The sequence below is a fragment of the Chelonoidis abingdonii genome, chromosome 1 (genome assembly GCF_003597395.2).
Source record: "Chelonoidis abingdonii isolate Lonesome George chromosome 1, CheloAbing_2.0, whole genome shotgun sequence".
Classification (NCBI taxonomy): Eukaryota; Metazoa; Chordata; order Testudines; family Testudinidae; genus Chelonoidis; species Chelonoidis abingdonii.
In genome coordinates this window covers 316,867,113-316,889,988 of record NC_133769.1, presented here as the reverse complement: position 1 = coordinate 316,889,988, position 22,876 = coordinate 316,867,113, and the positions used below count along the sequence as shown (strand labels likewise).

The following is a 22,876-nucleotide window of genomic DNA, read 5'->3' as shown; positions in this document are numbered from 1 at the left end:
TACGATCTAGGAGACCAAGGGGGAAGGAATTACTTGAGCTCACTTTGTTTTCTTGCACTGGTCTTTTTTGGGGAGGTCTCCAGAAGAAATGGATCTTCAAGGGGGGGGGGAGGGAGTTAGTGCATGGAGCCCTGGTCTACACTACGAGTTTAGGTCGAATTTAGCTGCGTTAAATCAATTTAACCCTGGACCTGTCCACACGACAAAGCCTTTTTGTTGACTTAAAGGTCTCTTAAAATCTATTTCTGTACTCCTCCCCGACGAGGGGAGTAGCACTGAAATCAACATTGTCAGGTTGAATTTGGGGTAGCGTGGATGTAATTTGACTGTATTGGCCTCCGGGAGCTATCCCAGAGTGCTCTACTGTGACTGCCCTGGACAGCACTCAACTCAGATGCACTGGCCAGGTAGACAGGAAAAAGCCCCAGGAACTTTTGAATTCATTTCCTGTTTGGCCAGCATGGCAAGCTGATCAGCACAGGTGACCATGCAGTCCCAGAATCGCAAAAGAGCTCCAGCATGGACTGAATGGGAGGTATTGGATCTGATTGCTGTTTGGGGAGACGAATCTGTGCTAACAGAACTCGGTTCCAAAAGACAAAATGCCAAAATATTTGAAAAAAATCTCTAAGGGCACGATGGACAGAGGCTACAACAGGGACCCACAGCAGTGCCGCCTGAAAATTAATGAGCTCAGGCAAGCCTACCAAAAAGCCAAAGAGGCAAACAGCCGCTTCGGGTCAGAGCCCCAGACATGCTGGTTCTACGATGAGCTGCATGCAATTCTGAGTGGGGGGTGCCACTACTACCCTACCCCTGTCTTTCGACACCTGCAAGGGGGGAGTCTCACACAACAGGGATGAGGATTTTGGAGATGAGGAAGATGAGATGGAGGAGGAGGCGGCGGATAGCGCACAGCATGGAAATAGAGAAACCATTCTCCCCGACAGCCAGGAACTGTTTACCACCCTGGAGCCAATAACCTCCCAACCCGGGTTCATGGATCATGAAGCCAGAGAAGGCACCTCTGATGAGTGTACCTTTGTAAATATAATGCATGGTTTAAAAGCAAGTGTGTTTAATGATTAATTTGCCCTGAAGACTTTGGATGCATTCCTGGCCAGTACAGCACCTCCTTTTAAATGGCCTACCCAACGGGTGCTTGGTATGGGAAAGGAGGGCGCTGCTGTTTAAAACCATTGCCACGTTATGACAGTTGAAGAAGCCAAAAGACTGTGGCTTACTATGCCTGCCTGCAAGCCGAATTCTGTTACTCGGCCCTGCGTGTGTTCTCTCACCCCAAACTGGCACACCCTCAATATAAGAAGCAAAATGCGACCTTGTACTGAAAGCACATGTGCTATGTAATGTTAACAGCTTGGTTCACCGTGAAAGAGTCTACCCATTGTTTTCCAAGATGTGCCTTTTTTAAAAATACTCTTTTTTCCTCCTGCAGCTGCAAGTGTTTCAACGCTCCCCCTCTCATCTCTGTCCCAGAGGTTAGCGCAGATAAGGCGGCAAAAAAAACTGCACTCGCCATGAAATGTTCTGAGCTCACACAGTCCTCCTGCACTGAAAGAGCTCAGCAGAATGCATGGAGGCAAATAATGTCAGAGTCCAGGAAAGCAGAAAATGAACGCGAGGACAGGAGGGACGAGCGAGATGAGAGATGGCGGCAGCACGATGAGAGGAGACAGGATGCAATGCTGAGGCTACTGTAGGGATCAAACCAATATGCTCCGGCGTCTGGTGGAGCTGCAGGAAATGCAGCAAGAGCACAGACTGCCATGGTAGCCCCTGCCTTCCTCCCCAAGTTCCATAGCCTCCTCACCCAGATGCCCAAGAATGCGGAGGAGAGGAGTGGGGCTCCAGCCACCCAACCACTCCACCCCAGAGGGCTGCCCAAGCCACAGAAGGCTGGCATTCAATATGTTTTAAAGTGCAGTGTGGCCTTGTCCTTCCCTCCTACCCTCACCCATGTTGGCAGTTATTCCCCTATTTGTGTGATGAATTAATAAAGAATGTATGATTCTGCAACAATATTGACTTTATTGCCGCTGCAAGAGGTGATTGAAGGTGGGAGGGCAGTTGGCTTACAGGGAAGTAGAGTGAACCAAGGGGGCAGGTTTTCATCAAGGAGAAACAAACAGAACTGTCACACTGAAGCCTGGCCAGTCATGAAACTGGTTTTCAAAGCTTCTCTGATGCGCAGCATGTCCTGCTGTGCTCTTCTAATCATCCTGGTGTCTGGCTGTGTGTAATCAGCAGCCAGGCGATTTACCTCAACTAGCGACCCAGTCATAAAATGTCTCCCTCTTACTTCTCACTGATATTGTGGAGCACACAACAAGTGGCAATAACAATTGGAATATTGGTTTCACTGAAGTCTAACCGACTCAGTAAACTGCACCAGAGCACTTTTAAACATCCAAATGCACATTCTACCACCATTCTGCACTTGCTCAGCCTATAGTTGAACAGTTCCTTACTACTGTCCAGGGTGCCTATGTATGGCTTCATGGGCCATAGCATTAAGGGGTAGGCTGGGTCCCCAAGGATAACTATAGGCATTTCAATGTCTCCAACTGTTATTTTCTGGTCTGGGGAGTAAGTCCCTTCCTGCAGTTGTTTAAACAGACCAGGTTCCTGAAGATGCAAGCGTCATCCAACATTGATGTTGATGAAACGTCCCTTGTGATCCACCAGTGCTTGCAGCACCACTGAAAAGTACCCCTTGCAGTTTATGTACTGGCTGCCAAGGAGGTCCAGTCCCCAGATAGACTGAATGCATATCCCTATTGCCTCACCACAGCTAGGGAATCCCATTGCAGCAAAGCCATTCACTATGAGCTGCACATTTCCCAGAGTCACTACCCTTGATAGCAGCAGCTCAGTGATTGTTAGCTACTTGGATCACAGCAGCCCCCATAGTAGATTTACCCACTCCAAATTGATTCTCGACTGACCGGTAGCTGTCTAGCGTTGCAAGCTTCCAGAAGGCTATTGCCACTCGCTTCTCAGCTGTGAGGTCTGCTCTCATCTTGGTATTGTTGTGCTTCAGGGCAGGGGAAAGCAAATCAAAGTTCCATGAAAGTGCTCTTACGCATGCAAAAGTTTCGCAGCCACTTGGAATCATCCCAGACCTGCAACACTATGCAGTCCCACTAGTCTGTGCTTGTTTCCCGGGCCTAGAATCCATGTTCCACAGTATGAACCTGCCCCATTACCACCATGATGTCCAAATTGCCAGGGTCTGTGCCTTGAGAGAAGTCTGTGTCCATGTCCTCATCGCTATCATGATCATGCAGTCATCGCCTCCTTTTGCAGGTTCTGGTTCTGTGCATACTGCAGGATAAAGCGTGAGGTGCTTACAACACTCATAACAGCAGCGGTGAGCTGAGCAGGCTCCATGCTTGCTGTGATATAGCATCTGAGGGAAAGCAGGAAAGCAGAGTTGCTGCAGAATCAGTAGATGATGACAGATGCCACAAGAATAGATATTTATATCGAACAACGAGAGGACCTGTGAGGTGAATTCAAGGCACCAGGAGACCAGAATTGCAGCGGAAGTGGTGCCGGATGATGGTTAGCACCATGCACATTTTCCAAGAACCCGGGAGCCCACGACAGACAACATGGAGAAATTTGCTGTTGAGGCAGTATCAGCAGAGCAGAGTTGGATCTGAAGCGGTGTATGACAGTGATGATGGTTTGCAGTCCTACTACACCGTCTGCTGCCAGCAGCACCCAGGACACAACAGTGGTGGTGTTGGTGAGCTAAGTGGGCTGCACATTCGCTGTGGTATGGTGTCTGAAGGAGAGCAGGAAAGCAGAGTTGCAGCAGAAGCAGTGTATGATGAGAACAACGGTTTGCAGTCCTATTGCTCCATCTGCGGCCAGCAGCACACAGGACACAATAGTGGCGGTGTCAGTGAGCTGAGCTGAGCAGGCTGCATGCTTGCCATGGTATTGCGTTTGCGCGGAAAATAGGTGTGAAACGATTGCCTGCTGTTGCTTTCATGGAGGGAGGGATTACTGACGACATGTACCCAAAACCACCCACAACAATGTTTTTGTCCCATCAGGCACTGGGAGTTTAACTCAGAATTCCAATGGGCGGAGGAGGCTGTGGGAACTGTGCGACAGCTACCCACAGTGCATTGCTCTGTAAGTCGATGCTAGCCATGGTAGTGAGGATTCACTCCACCGACAATGCGCTTAGTGTGGACATATGCAGTTGACTGTATAAAATCCATTTCTAAAAATCGATGTCTATAAAATCAACCTAATTTCATAGTGTAGACACACCCTGAGAATAGGTCAGAATCTTCACCCCACAGTTTGGCACCAGCATTGCTTGACACCAAGCCAAGTGCATACTGAGAAGTGCTTTAATACTGGTCCATTATCTTGTATATGGATGCTCCTCTATGTAGCAATGCTTTTAGAAGGCAATTTGGAACAGTGCCACTCTACTGTGTATCTATGACTTGCTAACTCGAAGGAAGCACTGTGTGGAAATGCTATCTTTACTGTGGTTCTATCTAATGCAATGCATTAGATCACTGAACCAGCATGTTCTCCAACACTGTCATACTGCAAATAAGATACAGAGGTTTGCCTGCACATTAGATGTTGTGATGCTACAACAATGGGCTACGGCAGGGCATGCAGCAGTTGGTTTTAATGTAAATAGACATCAGGATTGAGTGTTTCTGTGAGGAGTGGTACAGAACCACAAAATCAAGGCAGCCCAACCAGCCAAGCAGAAAGTTCCTGTCATAAACAAATAGTAGGAGTTAATAGAACAGCAGTACTTTATATCTCTTTTGATTGTAAAGGGTTAACAAGTTCAGTAAGCCTGGCTGTCACCTGATCACAGAACCAATCAGGGGACAGGATACTTTCAAATATTGAGGGAGGGAAGTTTCTATGTTTGCTGTTAGAATTTGGGTTGTTCTCTCTGGGTTCTGAGAGTGACCAGACGTGCAACCAGGTTTCTCTCCAATCTCTCCGATACAGGCTCTTATAAGTTAAAATAGTAAGTACTAGGTAGATAAGGCGAGTTTAGGCTTATGTTTTTTGTTTTCTTATTTGCAAATGTGCATTTTGGCTGGAGGGAGTTCAAATTTGTATTTTCGCTGAAAGGATTTTTAATTTGTACTTGTATACTTAGGCTGGGAGGGTATTCCCAGTATCTATAGCTGAAAAACCCTGTACCTAATCCATCTTAAATTTACAAAGATAATTTCTACTAGTTTTCTCTCTTAAAAAGTTTTCTTGTTTAAGACACTGATTGTTTTTTATTCTGGTGGGACACCCCAGGGGACTGGGTCTGGATTCCACCAGGGAATTGGTGGGGAGAAGAAAGAGGGAAGGGCGAGAGAAAGGTTAATTTTTCCTCTCTGTGTTCAGGATTACTTTCTCATCTCCAGGGAGAGTCTGAGACGAGGGTAGATGAGAAAGGAGGAGGAGAAGCGGTGAATTTTCCTTCTGTTTTTATGTGATTCAAGGTGAGAGGGAGAGAGAAGGAGGGGGGAAGGTGAATTTTCCTCTGTTTTGTGATTCAAGGTGTTTGAATCATAGTGATCTTCCAGGGTAACCCAGGGAGGGGAAGCCTGGGAGTGGCAATGGTGGGGGAAAGGGTTTACTTTCCTTGTGGTAAGATCCAGAGGTTCTGGGTCTTGGGGTTCCCTGGGCAAGGTTTTGGGGGGACCAGAGTGTACCAGGCACTGGAATTCCTGGTTGGTGGCATGCGCTACAAGTACTAAGCTGGTAATGGAGCTTAGAGGAATTCATGCTGGTACTCCATCTTTTGGACACTAAGGTTCAGAGTGGGGAATTACACCATGACAGTTCCTTTGAACAGTCAGTCTGCACAGTCACAGTAATTCAATGGTTGGAAAAGCACACGTGTGAAATTAGTCTTTAATATTGAGTTAGACCAAAAGTACCAAGTCATCTCCTCCTCTCTAGATCTATTAAGTCTGGTTCGTACCTCTAGTGTATTCCCCTTTACAACAGCAGGAGCCAGTTCTGCCTTGCTCAGTTGCTGATGCTTAGGAACACACATTTAACACGTTGACAAATGATGGCTAATTAGACAGAGCACCTTGGGTACAGCCTGGATTCTACATACATTCACATTTTAAAAATATTTGGTTGGCATGGAGTTTAAGTGGCTGGTACTCCAAATCTTGTGCTCCTTCAAGGGGTGGGTGAAGATAGAACCCGATAGGGAAAACAACCTCTCATTAACTGTAGTTAATATTGGTAATATACAAAGATACAGGAAGTCACACACAAATCCCATGCACAGACACAAGAATATACTCCTTGGTTCTGCTTCATTTTGTTTTTCTCCCCTAAACCAAGGAGGAGGGAAAACTCTTCAAACGTACTTGTGTCCTTGTAATTCAATGGCTGTTCCTTTTCTTCCTCCTATGTCCCACATAATAATGGAATGATCTGAACTGCCTGAGAACAAAACTCGCTGCACTGGGTCCCAACAAAGAGCAGTGACACCACCTAAAACAGGAGATAGTACAGTTATTTCATTACAACTGAAAGTGGAAGGGAAGAAGGTAATCAAAAGTGATTCTCAACTTAAAGAGATGAGACTTAAGTTTAAACACATCCAACACACTGCAGACTTCTCAACTGAAAGGTCTGGCACAGAATGAGCCACACTGAAAAGCCTAGGAAACCAGAACCAAATTCTAATCCTGCGTTTCTGTTGGTGCAGAGCCCGGTCCCAGCTCTGTAACTCATGCAGACTGAGCCCAGTGAATCCTGGGATAGGAAGTTACCTCATGAGTGGTCAAAGAGCTGCTATGTGGACACTCATCTCCACACCCTGCAGGCAGAGTTTGTGATTAACCGTGGAGACACTGGGGAGTAATGAGAGGAGATGCCACCACAAAAATTGCAGGATGAGAACTGAGCAGCCTTGCCTCACAGCTAATAATTCAGTGGGTTGTCAAAACACTTCAAACCAGTCAGCGGTTGCTGAGGATGTGGGAAGTGGAGTGGAAGGCCAATATGGAGGTCCACTGAGGCCAAAGAACAGCCATAGGAGGAAAATAAATTGATCAATGAAGAACGATCCATCAACTCCCATCTCCATAGGCATCTGCTACATGGTGGGCTGACACAGCAACCACCAGGACAATGCAAGAGCCCCAGCAGCAAAGTGACCAGTCAGCTCCTGCAACGTGTACTGTACTTTTAAATGTCAACTCCTTACATGCTTCTTGTCACATCCTGGAAACACTGCACACAGCATTCAAAACCCTGAGCAATTCAATTGACTACAAATGGGACTCCTCACATGCATGTGTGTTAGCAGGATTGGGACTTTATCTACTAATGTCTTCCTCTATCAGGGCTTTATTTGTTGTTGCAGCACTTTCCCACCAAAGTACTTTAAGGTGCAGAATTTTCAAGATTTAAGTCAGGGTTCTCTCCTGTTTTTAGTAATACAGAATTACCACCCTTTACCTTGTTGACAGTTTAAGCTCATCTATTGTGCCCCACAAAATACAGACATTTCTTCAATTCAAACCATCACAGCTGCTTACAAATTCAGTTCATCCCATGGTAATGCAGAGCCTATATGAAGAACCAGAGATGATTATTTAACTTTAAACTGTACCTGTATGTCCCTTAAATGTTGTGACAAGGCTGCAGTTCTCTTGCTCTAGTTTGAGAATGGTTACCTGCCCAGAATGATCACCTATAAACACATGTCGGGTCTCAACATCAAATCTGATTGAAACCATTGAGGAATCTTTTATAAAGGCTAGACAGAGGTTCTGAATTCTGAGATGTATCTATAAGAATATGTTGCATTTTTATGAAGTTACATAGCAGTTACTACATTTTTTGTTTAAATACTAATTATTGTATTACACTGGAATCTTAGTTGGAAATAACCGCTATTATATTTGAATTTACAGTACGCCCGTCGCAGTACCATTGCGCTATCTAGGATTAGAAACAGATCAGTTACCTCTAGGAAGATGACTCTTTCCTTCTAAAATGGTTTCTAGTAGGTGGCAGTGGTTGTTCTTTGACAGAGCTGGTTTGTGTCTTATGACATATTTGGGGAAATGCCAGTTTGAACAGGTGCATCCTGAAGTGTGGTCTATACATGGTGAGATTACAACTAATTACTGGAATAATCCTTTTTGACAAGTTGTATCTCCTCAATCTAATTTTAGTTGCACTTCATATTTGAGGAATGGGTTATTACAGAGGTGGGCAAACTATGGCCCCCAGGCCATATCCAGTCCGCGGGACCCTCCTGCCCGACCCCTGAGCTCCTGGCCCGAGAGGCTAGCCCCTGGCTGTTCCTCTTCCCCCACAGCCTCAGCTCACTGCGCCACCAGTGCAATGCTCTGGGTGGTAGGGCTGCAAGCTCCTGGGGCAGCGCAGCTGCAGAGCTGCGGCCTGACCTGGTGCTCTGTACTGTGCGGGGCATGGCTGGCTCCAGCCAGTCCTGGTGCAGCCACGCTGCCAGCCAGTGCTCCAGGCAGCGCGGTCAGGGAGCATGGGGGGGTCGGATAGAGGGAAGGAGAGTTTGAGGTGGTGGTCAGGGGCAGGGTGGGTCAATGGAAGGGAACAGGAGGCGGAGCGAGATCCAGGGTGAGGGAGAAGAAGGAGGAGAAGGTAGTATGGGGCAGAAAGGGCAGGGGAGAAGGGGTGGTTTGAATGGGGCAGGGGTCCTGGCGGGGGAGGAGTCAGAAGAGAGGGAGTTTGGATGGGGTAGTGGGGGGCAGAAGGTCTGGTGGGCAGTCCAGACAGAGAAGGGGTGAATGGGGTCATGGGGTCTGGGGGCAAGGTCAAGGAAGGAGAGGGGGGTTTGATGGGGCAGCGGGGGGGGCAGTTAGGGGCGGGGCTCCAGGAGACAGAGAGCAGGGGGGTGAATGGGGCAGGGATCCTGGGGGGGCCCTCAGGGGATGAGAAGCAGGGAGGGTCGAATAGGGGATGGGGGCTGTGCCACACCTGGCCGTTTGGGGAGGCACAGCCTCCTCTAATCGTCCCTCCATATAAAATTTCGGAAACCCGAAGCGGCCCTCAGGCCAAAAAGTTTGCCCGCCCCTGAGTTAATTAGCATTGACAGGCTGCGTTGCACTAATGTCTTTTATAATCAAAGGGTACATTCACACAGCAAAAGGCCCACAACAATGAGTCTCAGAGCCGGACACAGACTTGGGCTTGTGCTACGTTGCTAAAAAAAACAGCCACATAGACGTTCCTGCTCCGGTTGGAGCTTGGGCTCTAATGCCAGGGAAGGGGTTGAGTTTCAGACGTGAATGTCTACATGGCTATTTTTAGCATTGAAGTGCAAAACCTACAAATGAGAGTCTAGACCAGGGGTCTCAAACTCCTGGGCTGTGGGCCATCTGTGGCCCAAGAGCCTCCCCACTGTGGCCTATGGAGGAGTCACAGAAGGAGGAGTCACAGGCCCCCGTAGTGCTCCTCGCCCCCCCCCGCCCCACCTCCCATTGGCTGGGGAAGAGGGACAGATCTCATCACTGGTTACCGGGCTGAGTCAGCCATGGGGGCAGCATCACTTTTTTCCACAATAAATATAAACAGGTCAAAATACTGAGCACAACTATCTGATGCACACCTTGCTGCAATCCTGAAGGTTTCAACTGCTCAGTCAGGGAGGCCAAACATCAACAAACTGACAGAACTGAAGCACTGCCAGGTGTCTGGCAAACACTAAAAACTAACACGCAAAGAAGTTGTATGACAGCTTTATTATTTCTAAGAAATTCAAAATAAAAAATGCAGTATAAACCTTTTCTTTTCTGATCATCATCTTCAGTTACATTATTGGCCTGCTGGGAGGATTTGAGGACTGACACTGGCCCTAAGGTAAACTGAGTTTGAGATTAGGGTGACCAGATATCCCGATTTTATAGGGACAGTCCCGATTTTTGGGTCTTTTTCTTATATAGGTTCCTATTACCCCCCACCCCGCCCCGCCCCAATTTTTCACATTTGCTGTCTGGTCATCCTATCTGAGACCCCTGCTATAGACCTAGGCTCTGAGTCTCTCTCTCTCTCTCTCTCTCTGCTGCATGTGTTTTTTTTGCAATGTAAACATTCCCAAAGAACTATGTACTTCGAAACAAGAGGCATAGCAGAGAACAGAGACTGGAATTAACAGGGTAAAGGGGTTGTTAGCACTACCAGTCTATTACTTATATTTGGTCGTGTTAATATAAACACAGGAGCGGCCGTTCTGACATGATCTAAGGGTCCAGTTCAAATGGTATCCAAGCTGTGGGAAGACTTCCCAGACCCTTAAAGGGAACTATCCAACAGAAGTGACAACAAGATCCTGTGTTAATCAATACTTAACACTAATAAGGGAAAATATTTTAGAAGTGGAATTTACTCTTCACTATTTATACTTTTTTGCATTTCATTCAGCCTGGATAGGGCAAAAAGGCTGGTCAATTTCACTTGTTTGTACAGAAATTGGTTTCAAATCAATTTGATCTTCAGGTTCTCATAAACTAGTAAAATGGGCTGTTAGTGCACTGTAGACACTATAAGAGCACAGTTTCCCTAACAACTCATTGAAATCTCCATTGTCTCAGTCTTTCTAAAAGACTGGTTTTTAAATTTACAGTGTATCACTGATCAAAGGAGAGAGTCTCGACATTTCTTCTGTCAGGCAACTAGGGGCAGATCTTGGAGAATTAACCTGTTTGCGAGTAACATTTTAGGAATCATTTACTCTCCAGCTGAGCCCATATTTCAAAAGCACATTGTTCTGTTCCAAGGTAGAGAATGTGCGCTCATTATTTCATATTAAGTCATTTAATTTTTGCCATGTGTGCGCACACGCACAGACCTGATCATTGACCTACTTTGCTGCTATTATAATTTCCAAAAGAAAAAGTGTGTTTTAAATGAAGCTCCCATCAATCTCTATCTTACCATTAATGAGACCACAATAGGATGCAGCTTTTAAGAATGGATAGGTCACAGAGTTTAGAAATCTATGTTTATGCATGAAGTATATTTAGCTTTAAAGTGGACAAAGCTATGAGGGCTGACCATTTTTAACTGAGTTTTAAAAATTATTTCCTTGTAAGGTTTTGAATATAGATGGTTAAGATGATGCAGGCCTGAAAACGGCTGTTTTAAACAAAGACGTGCCAAAGACAAAAGAATCAGAGAAAAGCTAAGATTTAAACAAAGGATACTGCAGGCCGCAGGCCCCCGCACTGGTGCGATACCCTCCGAGCCGCTGCCCACTCTCCGAGCAATGCCATGTGAATTGCTTGTCCTGTCCTGTGCTTAACACCCATTCCATCTCCAGGACAAACAGAAGCATCATAACCCTGCCTTGGTGAGCTGGAAAATCAAGCAGAAAAAAAACAGACATATAACACTGAAGAGTCACTCCTCTGCTATCCAAAAGATCCATGAAGATTAATCCCTTCACACCAAACCACTTCTAGGGTCCAATCCTGCAAGCCTTTATTCACATCTGTAAGTCTAACTGATGTCCTAACAGGATTGGTCATGTGACTAACTGCATATGTAACAGCCCAATCTTGCAAGCCTTATGTCTGTATGATACAATAGAACCTCAGAGCCACAAACACCAGAGTTACAAACTGACCAGTCTTATTTGGAACTGGAAATACGCAATTAGGCAGCAGCAGAGACCAAAGAAAAAGTAAATGCAGTACAGTACTTTGTTAAATGTAAACTCCTAAACAAATAAAGGGAAAGCAGCATTTTTCTTCTTAGTAAAGTTTCAAAGCTGTACTAAGTTAATGTTCAGTTTTAAACAATGTAACATTTTTAAAATGTTCAGAGTTACGAACAACCTCCATTACTGACATATTCATAACTCTGCGGTGCTACTGTAATATACTTTTGCCTGCACTTGCATTTTTCAGGAAAACTCCCATCACTGCAGTATCACCATTGGTAATACCATTATGGCAGAACTCAAGGCTGGGATTTTTTGACTTACTGAACAGGCCTCGATAACACAGTGGTACAAACACCCATGCCCTGTCTACACTCCCAGCATTGTTATCACTGGTGGGACCATGCAGGTGGAAACGCAATCACAGGTTTTCTGAAGATTTAGCGTAGACAGAGCCTTAAACTAAAGAAGAATTTTAACACTGTACACACATTGTTGGAGTCCTGGTCACAGATGACAAATCAGAGTCAGTTTGATTCAGCGCATCTCATTGTGCAAATAGAAAATGATGAGGGATCTGCAAATGCAGCCACATGTCAGGCAATGTGCCTGCAAGGTTCTTTACTCCCACCTCTTTTTGGCTTTTTCTGTTCTGCTGTTCTCGATGGCTTTTAAGGCAGACCAATAGGCCTGGTGCCATTGGCAGCAGCAGTTTCTCCTGCATTTGGGTTGACTTAGGCCTGGTCTACACTGGGAGGGCGGGGGGGAGAATATCGATCTAAGATACGTAACTTCAGCTACGAGAATAGCGTAGCTGAAGTCGACGTATCTTAGATCAACTTAGAATCACTGACTTCACGTCTTTGCGGTGTGGGATCGACAGCCGCCACTCTCCCGTCGACTTTGCTTCTGCCTCTCGCCGAGCTGGAGTTCGGCAGTCGACAGGAAAGTGATCGGGGATCGATTTATCGCATCTACACTACATGCAATCCCCGATAGATTGATCGCTACCCGTCAATGCGGCGAGTAGCGTAGATGTACCCCAAGTCAGCTTTTAGGTGAGCTTTGAAACTGTGCTTATATTGCTTTCACTGGTCCCCCAGCACATGTGCTCCCATTTTCAACTGTCCATAAAGCATGGCTTTGGGGAGTCGTATTGTCCAGGCATATGAGGTGAGCAGCCCAGCCAAGTTGCTCCTCTATGATCACAGATTCAATGCTAGTCATGCAGGGGCCGGTCCAGGACTTTGATGTTTGGTATTCTGTCCGACCACTTGATGTTACAGGTGAGATGCAAACAGTGCACATGAAAACTGCACACATATGGCACACCAGATAGTTATTGAAATAGGATGTTGAAAAAGTGCAATATAAAAATCACAACCGGTCAATATCAATAAAACAGCTGAAAATAGATTTGTACTTCTACATAAATAAAACCCTCAAGGGGTTTTAACCTAAGAAACGGCACTCTACCTATCACTGATTCTTTAAATCAGTGACCTCTGGGCTGAACTGTGAAGTGCTGACTGAACAGATTTAAGTAAAAAAAGTGGTTTGAAAAACAGCTTACAGATTTATTCTTAGCTGTATCATAACAGTGAATGCCGTATTCCTCAATACACAAACCTACTGCTTTACTAGTGTTCTGGGACTTTGGAGACATATGTCAGGCAAAGTAGGCTGCTTGTATCTGTTTATGTGAAAGTTGACACTGGGAAGATATCAAATATCTTTGCAGCTGTATTCTAAACTGGTATTTTTTTAAAAAGCAAAATTACTCAGAATACGATGCTCAAATAAAGCACAGATTTTTGTTGTTGCATACACTACACAAATATATGCATATTGTCTGTTGAATCCTATGGAGGAATTTGTTCTAGTCAAGGATGTAAAATCAGTGTAAACATCTGTCACTAGTTCCCCCCCTTTTCAAGATGAGGTTCCTCAGGGCCTGGTAACACAATTAACACATGTGGCTCTAACAGTGACCTCCAAACTTCTATAGCAAATGGGCCAGTTTACTAGACTAAAACTTAAGCTGTATAGTAACTCCTCACTTAAAGCAGTTCCTGTTAACCGTTGTTTCATTATTACACTGCTGATCAATTAGGGAACATGCTCCCTTCTAATGTCGTTTCACAGTCGCCTGCTTCGTCTACTGCTTGCAGGAAGAGCAGCCTGTTCCAGCTAGCTGGTGGGGGCTTTGAACAAGGATGGACCAGCAGCCCCCTCCATCAGCTCCCCACTCCCCTAAATTCCCTGTGCAGCAGCTGCCAGCAGGCTAGCAATTGCAGCTGTCCCTCCCCCCACTGCCATGTGCTGCTCCTGCCCTCTGCCTCAGAGCTGCTCCCCGAGACTCCTGCGTGTTGTGCTGCGGGGAGGGAAGGAAGAGGGGGGCTAATGTCAGGGTGTCCCCCCTCCCCCTGCATACCGCTTACCTCATCTTTTATAGAGCAGTAGGGACACACCAGGGCTCAGGACGGAGGGAGCTCCCAGCAGTTGTGGTCTCAGCAACCTGATCTAATTAACAAGGCAGTGTACTGAAAGGGGAAATGCGCATATCTCCCTCCATTCCTGGTGCCTTGTAGAGTAAGAGAGTTAACCCTTGAGGGCTCAGCCAATTGCAAGTTCATCATTTAGCAGTAATGGAAATATCCCACCCTATGACTCCTCCTCCTCCACCTCAACCAAGCTTTGCAATCATCATCACTGTGTACCAGTATTAAATTGTTTGTTTGAAACATATACTGTGTATATAATATGGTCTTTTGTCTGTTGGAAAAAAAAAATTCCCTGGAACCTAACTTCCTCATTTACATGAATTTTTATGGGGAAATTGGATTCGCTTAACATCGTTTCTCTTAAAGTCGCATTTTTCAGAAACATAACTACAACATTAAGTGAGGAGTTACTGGACCAGGAACATGTCCCATTCAGCTGCATATACTCTAACCTGCAACAGAGTTTGAACCATTCCTATAGGCCTCCAAAACCATTTTGTAACCTTGAAAGTGGGGCTGAGAACACAAAAGATCAACTGAATTTTTTTAAGCCAGTACGTCCTGTATTTAATTGGTCAGAAGTGCCAGTCTTCATCTATTGAGCTCACTGAGATACAGAGTGGTGCCTCTCTGGTAAGCCTGCTGCAATGGGTGGGGGAAATAAGAGAATTTCCCTTGCATCAGTTACGCTGCATCATACTGCAGAATTTTCAGGCAATGGCAGTACTGAACACTAAATCAGGAATAGCAAGAAATCTGTATGTACACATTAGTGTATGTCAACGTAGACACATGTATGAGCATTGAGAAAGGTGGTAGGGTAGCAGGACAAGGAAGATTTCAGCTTACTCTTCATCTCCCCCACTAATGAATTCCATATAGGTTCTGATCCTGCAGCCTCCAATGCATGCAGGTAAGCTTATTGTGCCACTGCACTCAATGAGACTTTTTTAATTTAAATCAACTAAGGGCACGTGTGTAAGTGGATCAAAGCCTTACCAGCATATTCGTCACTTGCATAAATTGGGGAGTGTCTGTAAAACCAATCCAGAGTCTTAAGATATGCACATACATCTTACTTTGATTCTGTGTACAGCACACATTAACAAAAACCTACTTATATTTTCTTGCTTGATGTTATAACACACCAGAGAGCTTAAGTGAAAGTGATCTGAAGTAAGACTTTTAAAAGCAAAAAAAATGTGTTTCACCTTCATTCTTGAAGATCCAGATTCTTTTTATGCTTTCAGGGGTATGTAACAAAGTGACCCCAAAGAACCATCTCTTGAAGGAATGATTGTCTTATTTTTAACCTTTCTAAACACAGAACTTTGAAATAATTCACATTAATCTTTTGAACACTAATCAGTGTTAGAGGTTTCTATGCGGAAACACCATACTTATATGATACAGGATAGCGTTACCTACATGTCGAAGGAAGAGATACAAGGAAAAAAAAAAAAAAAGGACTAGTCATCAGTTGACATTGAATTTATGATGAATACTGGTATAACACACCGTTGTGACCTAACAAACAAGAGTAAGGACAGCTAGGTCTTTTAGAAGAGCCCATTAGCGAACATTATAATGCTATTAGGTGGAAGATACGGATTAGTTTTGCTTGATCTTAGAGTAAGATATCTATACTTCAAAATGTATGAGAGACTGGTCTCTTTAAATATATGTGGGCATTTAAGATAAAGGGGACAGGATTTTTAGATATTGTCATTAGATATGCTGGGACTGCCAAAGATTCAAATAGAAAGATTGGATTTTAAAGAATTTATCCGGGGAAGGGGGAACCCCACACCAACACATTTCCGACTAAAACATTTTAAACAAATCATTTTTTTCCACTCTTGTAATCTCAGAATAAACATAGTATAGTATCAATCTAATGACAAACCAAGGTTTTATATTAGTAAATCAATAATTACAGGAAATAACACTTCCTTCCTTTCTACTGCAAAAGAGAAAGGTTTGTTTTTTTTAAAAAGCAATTGATGACATTAACAAATGTAAAATATAACTCTGCTAACGAAGACTGATCGCATTTCTTACCCTGGTAACCTTTGACTGGTGTCATCTTGTTGTAATCTTCTGATAAAATAAACTCCTGTAAAAATAAAAGAATGTTTAGAAATGTGAAATATTTGCAAATAAGTCTGTGCTCTATTTGAATTTACAGAAAATATAAATTTTCAACCAAGTTCAAATCCAACATTAGCTAGAATTTTGTTGTCCAATACAAACAGTTTCCTTTAAAATAAATACATGACTAGTAAATTCCGCTACTACCAGAGTATTTCACCTTTGCAGTCTGCCCAGTAAGTGATTTCACAATAGTGGCATTTGAATGAAATGGAGGTGGAAAAAGTGGCAATCAAAACATTTAAAAGCAAGCTGGCCCAAGTTAATGACTTAGCTATTAGCCAACAACATGCCACAGAACGGGAGACCTGGGATCAAGTATATCCCAAATAATTTAGTTTCTCAAGCCAACTGGGGCTTCAATTCAATTTGTGTGTCCCTGTGTTCTACTGCCCTCTCCTGGTTAAACATAGGTCAGAGCCCAGGTACCTGTAATTTAATTTAGTGATGCAATAGCCCTAGTCCAACCCCTTACCAGTGTTAGATTATTCCTCTTCATTGTGTTCTATCTAGTTTCTAATCTCAACAGATCTGTGTGTTGGGAAGTTTTGATAGATATTAAGGCCATATTTCCTTTTGCTTAATTTCATCCCACTGGTGATTCTATATCCCTTTCTACCATCCTTAAACTCAGTATTTCTCCTTTTTTGGTGTTTACATGAGGCTGCGAACAGTTAAATCTGTGTATATGTGGGATGCCATGGATTATTACAAGCTCTCTCTAGATGGGAGAGGAGGAGTGGTATGGAACCTCAGTTAAGCACTTGTTTGCCAGTTATGTTAGAGGAGGTTGTCAGCCTCCCAGTGCTGCTCAGGTTTGTGCTGATTTAAAAATCAACAGAAGTTATATTAACAGTTTAAGAACTATTTATGAAAATATCAGCATACAAGAAAACCTGAAGAACAGTCTCCAGCCTTTGGAGCACAGAGCGGCAAACCCCATGCAAGTTAGTATTTACAGGGAGCACCGCTGTCCTTCATCTGCTTGAGTTTTCTGGAAGAACAGATCAAAATATGGGAAATTAAGTGGCCTCAATGAAAAGAATCAGATAGAAGTCTTGTGATACTGGACTGCAAATAGCCTAATACCCAGATCTCAGAGTTTGTGTTTTGTGGTAGGATCGTATGAATTAATTCTCAGATTGATGGTAGGTACAGATACTAAAAAAGTGACTTATAATGGACTAGACAAAAAACAAGTGAAAGGGATATGTTCCAGCAGTATGGCATAACTTTGGGGCTGAAGCTCATGGAGTCCTTTCATAGGGAAATACGTGCATGAAATGGGTACAGGCTTAGTCAACACTCATGAGCAAGTGAGAGAAAGCTAAAAGTGCACAAGATAGCAAGTGCCAAGAGACTTCACGAGAAGAAAAGAGCAACCATGACACTGGGGGAAAATCATCATCCTTATTGTGACTTCAGTGAAAGAGAAGAGGATCACAGAGACTGAAATAAGTGAAGGTAGCACAGAGTAAGGGGAAAAATGAGACTCAGAGTCCATCTACAATACCCGCTGGACAGTAATCAATCTAGTGGGGATCGATACGCCATAAATCGACCCCCAAACATTCTCCCGTCGACTCCTGTACTTCAGCACCGCAAGAGGAGCAGATAGAGTCAACAGGGAAGCAGCAGCAGTCGACTCACCATGGTGAAGACACCACGGTAAGTCGATCTAAGTACATCGACTTCATTTATGCTCTTCCCTAAGCTGAAGTTGCATAACTTACATCGATTCCGCCAGTAAAGACCAGGGCTAGGTAAAAATGTTTAAAATAAATGAAGTTTTAAAAGCCACAGAGTACTGGGGTATCCAGTTTGCAAGAACTGCCAAAACAATGAATGAATGACTAGTACTTCAATCTACTTGTAAAGAAAAGTACATTGTATATAAAAATTAATAAAAGCCATTCTTTGACTAGAGACTTGGTAGTTATTTAAAAATAGCCAATGTTTCCCTATAGCTTTCAAGTTTCACAGAATAACCAGGGTATTCTCAGATCTCACTGTGAAGTAGCTATAGGTCTATGTTAACTCTTTAAAATGGTGGCCAATTTAATCCAAAATCAGCCTGCAGTAAAATGGCTCTGAGATAACCATTTCACAATAGGAACAGAACAATCTTCCTCTAAAAGAGGCCATTATACCAAGGCACTGGATATGATCCACTAAAATTCAGGTCAGACTAATGAATATTACAGCCTGTCAGTCAAAGGTTACAAACACTGGACTGAGAAATGAAATGTGACTAGTTTGTCTTACCAGTTTATGCAGCAACAGAGCACAAAAGCAAGTGTGTGATGTTTGCAGGTTTCCTTGGCAAGTTAATTATAATTGCGCTCTCTTGACTTGTCCTACTTCACCTACTGTTCTCTTACTCTAATCATTTCACAATGGCTATCCCCTGGCACCAGCAGACTACAATTCAGAGCACAATTAACAGTGTAACAAATCTATTAAGTGCGCTGAATTTCTAGTCCAAGGTCACCCTGACACTTTCTCCCTCACAGCAGCAAGAAACTGCTCCACCATTAATGTTAGTTTTGATTAGTTATTTCCCTAAACATCCTAACAATCTAACCAAAGCATCAAGTGCTTTACAATAATGTTAATTTAGACCAAGGTTCCTTAGTGTGAAGAGTTATTTAACTTTCCTGATGTTATCTGAAAAAAATAAGTCAGCTTTACTTGCCACAATGTGTAACTGTCATAAACAGATAGCTAAGGGTTAATGCTTCTTTTACCTGTAAAGGGTTAACAAAGGGAACCAAACACCTGACCAGAGGACCAACCAGGAAACAAGATTTTTCAAATCTCAAGGGAGGGAAGTTTTGGGGGTGTGTGTTCTTTGTCTCGCTCTGCTGCTCTCTAGTCTCTGAGAGGATCACTCTATCTCCAGGCTTTCTAATCTTCTATTTCCAAGTTGTGAGTACAAAGGTAGAAAGACAATAGGCTTATATTGGATTTTTTTGATTTACATGTGTGTAGTTTGCTGGAATGTTTTAAATTGTATTTCTTTTTGGATAAGGCTGTTTATTCATTTTTCTTTTAAGCCAATAACCCTGTATATTGTCACCTTGATACAGAGACCATTTTTATGTCTTTTTCTTTCTTTTATAGAAAGCTTTCTTTTTAAGACCTGTTGGATTTTTTTTTTTTCTAGTTGGGCTCAAGGGGATTGAGTTGCAGCTCACCAGGGATTGGTGGGAGGAAGAAGACAAGGGGGAAGAGAAAATCTCTTTGTGATAAGAGTTACAAAGCTTGCATTTGCAGGGACTCTGAGTGAGGGTGAGAGAAACCTGATCTCTCTGGTTTGCGTTTCAAGGAATTGAAACAGGGTGATCTTCCAGGGTACATCCAGGGAGGGGAAGCCTGGGAGGAAGTAACGAGGAGACAAGGGGAGGGGGTTATTTCCCTTTGTGGTGAGACTCAGGGCATCTGAGTCTTGGGGTCCCCCAGGGAAGGTTTTGGGGAGACCAGAGTGAGCCAGCTCTATCAGATCTAAGCTGGTAATTAAGGTTGGCGATTTCATGCAGGCACCCAAATTTTGGACGCTAAGGTTCAGAATTGGGACTTATGCCTTATGACATTAACAGTTAAACATTCCTACCTTATTAACATTTTAAGTTTAAAGCTCCATATGACACTGCAGCGGTGCATGGACTCAAGGGTTTTGAACCAGAGGTAGCTATATTAGTGTGGCAACAGTGAACCCAGTCACATACCCAATAACGTCAAGTATCGGGGGTAGCCATGTTAGTCTGTATCCACAAAAACAAGAAGTCCAGTGGCACCTTAAAGACTAACAGATTTATTTGGGCATAAGCTTTTGTGGGTAAAAAACCCACTTCTTCAGATGCATGGAGTGAAAGTTACAAATGCAGGCATTATATACTGACACATGAAGAGAAGAGTTACCTCACAAGTGGAGAACTAGTGTTGACAGGGCCAATTTGATCAGGGTGGATGTAGTCCACTCCCAATAATTGATGAGTAGGTGTCAATTCCAGGAGAGGCAAAGCTGCTTTTGTAGTGAGCCAGCCACTCCCAGTCCCTATTCAAGCCCAAATTAATGGTGTTAAATTTGCGAATGAATTTTAGCTCTGCAGTTTCTCTTTTAAGTCTGTTTCTGAAGTGTTTTTGTTGAAGTATGGCTACTTTTAAATCTGTTACTGAATGTCCAGGAAGACTGAAGTGTTCTCCTACTGGCTTTTGTATGTTACCATTCCTGATGTCCGATTTGTGACCATTTATTCTTTTATGTAGAGACAGTTTGGTTTGGCCAAGGTACATGGTAGAGGGGCACTGCAGGCACACGATAGCATACATCACATTAGTACATGTGCAGGTGAATGAGTCCCTGATGGTGTGGCTGATATGGTTGGGTCCTCAGGACCAACAACATCTACCTGCACATCTACTAATGTAACTATCACCATCTTCACCCACCTCAAATTAACCTGCGACATTTTTCCAGAAGGAAGTAAGGTGGTATACATACAATGTGCACCCATAACTAGTTCCAATTTTGCCTTCAGTTAGGTAACATGATCATATTAATCACTAGTCTTCAGTGAAAGACTTTTCAAATGCTTTGTAACAAAGTATTATGGCGTTGTGGTATAGGGAATACTATGGTCACTGGTGAAGGTGGAATAAGGATTACCAACACATTGATTATCTACTTATTTGCTAGTAACACAGAGATATAAAATAGACAAACTATTATTATACACAAACTTTAACCCCACCCCTTTCCTTTCTTAAACAGGAGGTGCAATGTATAAGAAAGAATGTTCCATTAACCTGAACACAATCCATGGTTTTTATCCTTGTGTTTTGCCCATATTTTCTTCTTTTCCATACAAAATCCATAGCTACATCTCATTCTTGCTTTGTATTCTCTTTTCTTTATACATTCCTGGGTGTTTCCCCAACATTTTTTTTTTTTGTTAATTTTCTGCTTCCCTTCCCCCTTTTGACCACTGTTTTTTTCCCCTGCATTTTCATTCCCCTATCCTTGTCAAAAAATGATTGAATTAGTTGCTCCATGGACAAGTATTTTAATATAGGGTGCCCTGCTCATGAAGGTCATGCCTACTGCACCTATATGTTTGTTTAGTCTCCACTTTCAGAACACTGGATTTCATTTCTAAAAACTCTACAAAGGTAATTTTTCATTTTTCTAACTGAATTTTATATTTTTATTTTATACATATATACACACACACTATACATACAAACATATATATATATAAAAATAAGTTTGCTATTTTCTTGGAATATGGTTCTATTGTCAAAGCAACTGATTGCCAGTTGTTAGACAACTTTCTGGCTCTGTCCATCATAAAGATAGAGGTCACCCACAAAGTTCAGAACCCATCTGCCACAGATTGTAAGGGTTATTTCCACAGTACTTTCCTGAGTAACTGAAATTAGAAGTGGTGTTTGAATTTACAGGGGAGGGTTGGAAAACAACTAAATTGGCAACACTTAGTTGACCACTTGGGCGTGCGCGCGTGTGTGTGCGTTCAGGGAAATGCATTTGTACTGGACCTACACTACCTAAATTGGAGGCGGATACATCTGACAAACATGGACCCAAGATAACTGTCTGTTGCTCTTTTGTGGCTAGCAACAATGGGTTGTAAACAAAAGCTTTGTTTGTTTGTTTATTTAAAGAGTTCTTTCACATCCACTTACAATTCTGAATGCCCACATTGGTTACACATACTGCCTGTCAGGATGGAAGTTGCTGCTATAAACAAATTTTTGGTTGGCAAGGTAACTGGGCTCTTCAGAAGTTTGTTAGACTCTTTTTACCTACACTGTTTGCTATGATGAACCCTTCAAATGCCAGTCTGACTTGTTTCTAAATATACACTTATTTAGTCAGTCACAGAATCATAAAAATGTAGGGCTGGAAGGGACCTTTGGAAGTCATTAAGTCCAGCGCCTTGTGCTCAGGGAAGACCACATAACCCTAGACAATCCCTGATACATGTTTGCCCAACCTGTTCTTAAAAGCTTCCAATGATGGGGAGTCCATTGCCACATATAAACCTCTGAATAACAGTTGAGATAGAGAGGCCAATATTTTCCCTTAAAATTTTAATTAAAGTAATATCCTTTGCAAATTTTAATCTTTTCCCATCTGAAAAATCTTGAATTCGGCCACATAGGCATCCTAATAGTACTCTCTTGACAACCAATGAGCAGACTGAGAGTCTACTATCCTCACACATTATTTATGCTAGTAGCTAACAGGGTGCTCAGTGTTGTAGAAGAGGCAGAAAAAATGATCTTTGGCCCAAGGATCTCATAATCCCACTTGACAGACTATACAGTTTGGACACATATCCAGAGATAGCTTCTATTTTAGACTCTCATTTAAAAGGGTGGCAGACAGCACTTTTACTGGAGTGAGGTAGCGAGTACATTCCCCCAGAGGTAAACAGATTGGCTTCAGGATTAGAAAAGGATGAAGGCTCTTTAAAAGATACTGTTGACTATGCAATTACAGTTACGA

The 22,876-nt window shown here is 43.2% G+C and overlaps 1 protein-coding gene across 1 annotated transcript in view; it reads right to left on the bottom strand.

Moving 5' to 3' along the window:
- WDFY2 (WD repeat and FYVE domain containing 2) overlaps positions 1-22,876 on the bottom strand; it is a 138,003-nt gene that overhangs the window by 26,499 nt on the left and 88,628 nt on the right. The window contains exons 4-7 of the mRNA XM_032778302.2: positions 16,255-16,309; positions 11,232-11,382; positions 7,655-7,767; positions 6,402-6,528 (exon numbers count right to left, since the gene is read on the bottom strand). Coding sequence (XP_032634193.1) covers positions 6,402-6,528; positions 7,655-7,767; positions 11,232-11,382; positions 16,255-16,309 — 446 coding nt within the window. The remainder of the gene's footprint in view (positions 1-6,401; positions 6,529-7,654; positions 7,768-11,231; positions 11,383-16,254; positions 16,310-22,876) is intronic.